Below are 6,000 nucleotides of genomic sequence, written 5' to 3' on the forward strand. Positions count from 1 at the left end.
ATGCTTCCCGCGGACTCCCAAAACAAGGCCAAAGGACCTCGTATCCGCCGAAAATGTGTCAAGGGGATGCGGAGAAGAGGACCGGATATGAAGATTAGAATTTTTAATTTTTTTTGTCATGTTAAATGGTAGTCTCTCTGCACCTGGGAGGCTGGGATTTAATAGGTTCAATGTTTCAACTTTTAGCAGTCAAATATAGAAGCTTTGCATCGCTGGCAATTGGTGCATCATCCGTACATGTCAACTTGCCGACTTCTAATATCCATTCCTACGTTTCTTTGATGGCTTGTTTTGGATTTTTGCAGTAAGTTGATGGAATAACTTAATGCGGCGGTGCGGCGGGGGAGGAATGAGTCGGTGATTACGAAGGTATGGCTGTTAATAGAGTCGGATCAGATTAAACTCGGTCCATTAGAGTCGAAAAAAAGTTCAATGAGCCTAATCTTCCATTAAGTTGGATTGTATTTTGATCTAAATATTAGACTCGAATTAAATTTGAACCTAACTTGGGCCCTATTAAGTTCAAGCTCGATATTGACGGGACAAAATTATAACTTGAGCCTAACCCGATATATATGTAATTATATATCTAAATATAATACTAATACTCTATATGTTGTGTCAAAATATATTAATATTTATAAGAAATATTAAATATACAAAATTATGTTTAAAGATTCAGAAGGACAAATCTTAGTACAAGTAATTGAGGACCTTTGAAAATGTATTAACTGTTGTTCATGTACTTTGAACTAATTGAATATATTATTATTAAAAATTTCTTGATTTATATACTTTTTAATGAACTGTTATCTTTTATTGGTTCGTATATAGTTTTAATGTTGTGATCTTATGGATGTTAAATTAGCTTTATAACTTAATAGTTATAATAATTATATTGAGAAAATTAAGAAGCAATAAGTAAGTTTAGGCTAACCCAAATTAGACTCACAATCTGAATATTTTGTGAGCCAATTATAAATTTCACATTTATTAATCCAAAATTTATTACCCAAAACTCGAAAGTGGCACTAACTATATGAACTAAATCTGAGTTTATTAAAACCTGAGTCAGATAGCCCGATTGACAAGCTAAGAGGTACGGAGTGTGTGTGAGAAGTTCTAAATTCGAACTCTCTCACTTACATTTAAAAAAAAAGAAGAAGAAATTAACGTGGTTGCATGCATGATGAACATTCAGCTCTTAGGAGCACGTTCATAATTTTCCGGCACTGATGGCAGTAGCTTGGGCTTGGGGCAGACTTTGGATTTGTTCAATTTTGACGACAATCTTTCTGCTATCTGCAGTAGTAGAGGGACGGTTGAAGTGAGCGTGTGTTGTACGTGTGAGAGAGATAATTAGCGGATAACTTTTGTCCAGATTTGCCAAATTTGACCAACGTTTCTTTGTTCTTGTCGTCCTTCCTATGGACAAAACCCAACTTGCAGAGTCTCCAGCCAGGTGAACGTAGCTTGTGAGCCCGCCATGAGAAGATTATTGTTATATTTTCCCTTGAGATAGGCAGATGTTCATCCTTCCTGCATCAAGAATTACTTGACAGTCTTTCTGAAATATGGGTCTGCACTCTGCGGTGTCCAGACAACTTGCGTTCCAAGTACTGGTTATTTATCATTAGCGCGTGAGACATTAAATGTTTCGGTGGAATAGTCGATGATGATTGCTTGCAAATTAAATGCTGTTGGATTTTGAACCATATAAGACGATAATGTATGATTATGAATAATATTACACGATAACAGGAGTGATATGTATTACTGCATCACTAGGATGATTAGGAACCATATATATATATGTATATTTGTTAACAGTACGTAAGCAAGCAACCTGTTCTGCACCACCAACCTCCACTCCCCCCCCCCGCCGCGCCCACCAACCGACCTCTTCCAAAAAAGAAAAAAAAAAAAAAGCAGTAGGAAAAATATTGATAATTGCATTACTATTTTTATTTTTTAAGCCCCCATCTTCATCATCCGAATTCAACCCAATTAGAAAATTCTTACATGTGCAAAGTCCACTAGGGACCCAGCCGCCTGGAGGGTCCCAGTCCAGTGTCCACAAGCTACTCTAGCGTACCATTAGTTTCCCCTACAAAAGGGAGAACCTCCTTGTACCCTCCCCATAATGTACCCTACTACCCTCTCGTCTGAATTCTCTTCCATTCTTTCTGCATTCGCCGATCAGGCTTTACTGAACTTGAGGCGCAGAATAAACAAGAACCGCGTATGCTAGCTAGCTAGCTAGCAGAATCGCTCAAATATTCTTCAAATCCTATTCCTCAAAAGTGAATAATGTCAATCCTACAATTTCAATCCGATCATGCTGGAGCAGCATGGAGATCATGCGTAGCTTCAGCCTTCCGAACAGCCTTAGCTTGCACAATTATTGGTTGCATCACCCTCTTTGGCCCGCCTTCATTTAAGCAACAAGTAGCATTTCCTGCTTTTTCCTACGTGACAGCAATTCTTCTTGTCACAGATGCCACGGTGGAGGACACCTTCCGTGGCTGTTGGCATGCCTTGTATGCTTCCGTCTTTGGTGTCTGTCCTGCCATCCTTAGCTTATGGTTAATGGGGCCAGCCCAGCTAACCATTAGCACCACCGCCGTTGCGGTGGCGCTTACCGCATTTGTGGTGGTGCTGCCTGAAAACAGTCACCTGATATCAAAGCGTATAGCACTCGGCCAGACTGTTATTCTCTACGTTTTAGCTTTCATCAATGGTTCCAAAACTGACCCTATTATGCACCCCATCCACGTCTTAGCCAGTACGGCTGTTGGAGCCGTGGCTACTGTTTTGGCCTTCTTGCTTCCTTACCCAAGCTTGGCTTGTTGCGAGGTAATTTCCTGAAATTCTGTAAACATTACCCGAATGTACTCTCTTTTTTTTTTTTGAAGCATATGGGAACGTATTCTTATTTTAGCTTCTCGTATCGTTGTATCACACTCTATCTAGTTTAGTCGAAATTCTTGAATAGCCAAGATCTATCGCATTAGATGTAGGCCATCTGGTTCGTTTAATAGTCAAATATTAACGTAATATGAGAATGTCAATTAATATAGATCACATTCATGGGGTAAGTCAAGACACAAATACGCAGACTCCAAATGTGAGACTCGAGTCTCGACTGGAGTCTTGCATATACGTAGGACTCACGTATTTGTAGCTTGATGCATTCAGACAGCGGGTCCATAAAGGAAAAGGCCTAACAATAAAAGAAGATAGGATTAATCTTTCCTACACTGACAGTGTATACACTATCGGCGTTGGATGAATGACAACTATGCAAAATTTGAATTTGAAATTCAACTTTTGCACACATGTCAGGAATCCAACACTGATAGTGTACACACCGTCAGTGTAGAAAAGATTTACTCTAAAAGATACTATAAAAAATGGGTAATGCATAATGATGCAAGAAAATGCACGTACTCAAAATATGCACCACATGATTTATAAGTGAGTTTGTAAACAACGTCCACCAAATATTTTATGGATAAATCTTTTACACATTAACAGTACATATATACTAGCTGATCTAAATGCATGCTCTATATACAAAATTTGATGTTTAAATTCAAATTTAAATGATGTGACATTCATTCAACCCCGATAACATAGAAAAAATTAATTCATATTTTATTAGTTTAGATAGTGGAGGATATCATTCTTGTCTCATGTGACGTCAAAAATATTGAACCGTACCGCAAGTACATGCTCCATAATGAGAATTATTCCTTTTTTATTTATTTATTTTTTGGTAAGACAGGTAAAGAAGAAATTCAAGCTTTACACTAAGAATGCTTTGGAGAGGGTAGGGGTCCTTATGAAGGCGTTCTCTGCACAAGACAAAACATCAGCACAAGCACTGATTTTGCAATCCAAGTCCTTGGCTCGCACGGGAACCAAATTGCTTGGGAGTATCAAATCCAAGCAAGTAAGCTCACTTGAAAAGCTTTATCCTCATGGGGCTACAACTTCTATTATAGGCATTGGACCATAGACACTAAATATTTACGTTGATTTTTTTCTTTCCCTTATGAAACAGGAAAGCATGCTATGGGGAAGGCTTCCACTCAAATTTTTGAAACCTTACTGCATGAATCCAGGACAGATATTGCAAGAAATTGAGACACCTTTAAGAGGGATGGAAATTGCCTTGTCCAATGGTACTGTACCATTTCCAGAGCGCAAAGATGATCTAGCAGGAATTGAGGAGCATATTTCGCGTCAAATTAAAAGCATGCCCCTTGTTTTAGCAACTACTGTCCCCGAAGCAAATGCAGAAAACGTTGCTGAGTCCCTCCAAACTCTTCAAACCGTCCCAACAGACCATAGACAATTACCCTCTATTTTCTTCTTTTTTTGTTTGAAGCTGCTACAAGCAAAATTAGTTACCACCTCAGCAATCAGTTCTATCAAAGAAGGGTCAACTGGTCCAGAAAAACAGGAGAAATGGTTCTTCATACGGATATGGAGAAATTTATCCATCAACATAAACAAAAGCAGGCTTATGCCAGCTTTCAAATGCTCACTTTCATTAGGGCTAGCTGTGTTCTTTGGATCATTATACAGCAAGGAAAACGGATTTTGGGCAGGATTGCCTGTTGCCATAAGCCTTGCATCAGCCAGAGAAGCAACATTTAAAGTTGCAAATGTTAAGGCTCAGGGAACAGTAATAGGAACGGTGTACGGAGTATTCGGTTGCTTTATTTTCGGAAAATATGTTCCGATACAGTTACTATCCCTTTTTCCATGGTTCATTTTCTGCAGCTTTTTGCGGCGCAGCCGCATGTATGGTCAGGCGGGAGGAATTTCAGCAGTTATAGGGGCAGTACTATTATTAGGAAGGAAAGATTTTGGTCCCCCAAGTGAATTTGCAATAGCAAGAATCACAGAAACTTTCATTGGACTATCTTGTTCAGTCGTGGTAGAACTAGTTTTACAGCCCACAAGAGGTTCTGCTCTAGCGAAAGTTCAGCTCTTCAAGAATTTTGAAGTGATGCGAAATTCTATTGGTGCGGTTAGTCTCACTGCCAGCAAGGCCAACTTGGAGGAAAGCCTGAAAAAGCTTAAACTCCAAGTGAATGAACTAGGAAAATTCATTGGTGAAGCTGAGGTGGAACCCAATTTTTGGTTTTTGCCTTTTAACAGTGCTTGTTACCGTAAGCTCTGGGTGCCCTTGTCCGAGATGGTGGAGTTCCTACTTTTCATCACTCGGGCAATTCAATTTCTCCATCAAGAATCAGGAAGAGTGGACACCAACTTGTGGAAGGAAAGTATGAGGAAGATAAATGCTGATCTCAAGAATTTCAAGGAAATGGTTGACTCTTCAATAAAGTGTTTTGAGGAGGTCAGTCTGGTAAAATCACTCGTGTTACTGGACAAAGAGATGGAAAGGAAAAACATTTCTCTTGATCTTGAATCGGGGAAATCACCAAAAATCCCTTCTATGATGAAACTACCAGGTTCAGATGAAGAAGTGATCATTGAGAAAACTCTAAGCCATTATCTCCAGCATTGCAACGAATTCCTTGAGGCTATTCATGCTGATAAAGGTGAGAAGGAGCTCAAGAGCCGCATTGCATTGATTTTGAGCTGTATTGGTTTCTGCATCAGGGGGCTTGTAAGGGAGACCAGAGAGATTGAGAAGGCTATTAAAGAACTTGTGCAGTGGGAGAACCCGTCAAGCCTTGTGAATTTGCATGACATTTCTAGCAAGATACGTGCTTTAGCAGCAGCAGCAGCTGCAGACGCCGACATGTGTGAAAAATTGTAGCTAAACCATAGCAAAGATTTGATTCCAAGGAAATGATGATTTTTGCAGGTGTAACTGATCATTCCTGAAACCCCCTCGCGCGAATTTTGCTTCTGTTGATCACGCGATTAAGCTTTACAAATCAGTATTATGACCTGAAAAGTAACTTAGCAAAGCTAATGAACAAATTTTCGCAAGTTTCTTATACGAGAAGTGATAATCCC

At 39.4% G+C, this 6,000-nt stretch overlaps 1 protein-coding gene across 1 annotated transcript; it reads left to right on the forward strand.

Annotated features, from left to right (window-relative positions):
* The first annotated feature begins 2,310 nt into the window (after positions 1 to 2,310).
* LOC113774694 lies at positions 2,311 to 5,797 on the forward strand. The gene is made up of 3 exons (XM_027319300.1): positions 2,311 to 2,856; positions 3,788 to 3,955; positions 4,067 to 5,797. Exons 1-3 carry the CDS (start codon positions 2,311 to 2,313, stop codon positions 5,795 to 5,797), a joined length of 2,445 nt encoding a protein of 814 aa, XP_027175101.1.
* Positions 5,798 to 6,000: the final 203 nt, after the last annotated feature.

Source organism: Coffea eugenioides, chromosome 1 (genome assembly GCF_003713205.1).
Source record: "Coffea eugenioides isolate CCC68of chromosome 1, Ceug_1.0, whole genome shotgun sequence".
Lineage (NCBI taxonomy): Eukaryota > Viridiplantae > Streptophyta > Magnoliopsida > Gentianales > Rubiaceae > Coffea > Coffea eugenioides.

Excerpts from the sequence above, each read along its gene's own strand:
- LOC113774694 (XM_027319300.1), top strand. The coding sequence starts at position 2,311 with ATGTCAATCCTACAATTTCAATCCGATCATGCTGGAGCAGCATGGAGA. Across the intron at positions 2,857-3,787 it reads CAAGCTTGGCTTGTTGCGAG|GTAAAGAAGAAATTCAAGCT; the intron begins GTAATTTCCTGA and ends TTGGTAAGACAG. Across the intron at positions 3,956-4,066 it reads GGAGTATCAAATCCAAGCAA|GAAAGCATGCTATGGGGAAG; the intron begins GTAAGCTCACTT and ends CTTATGAAACAG.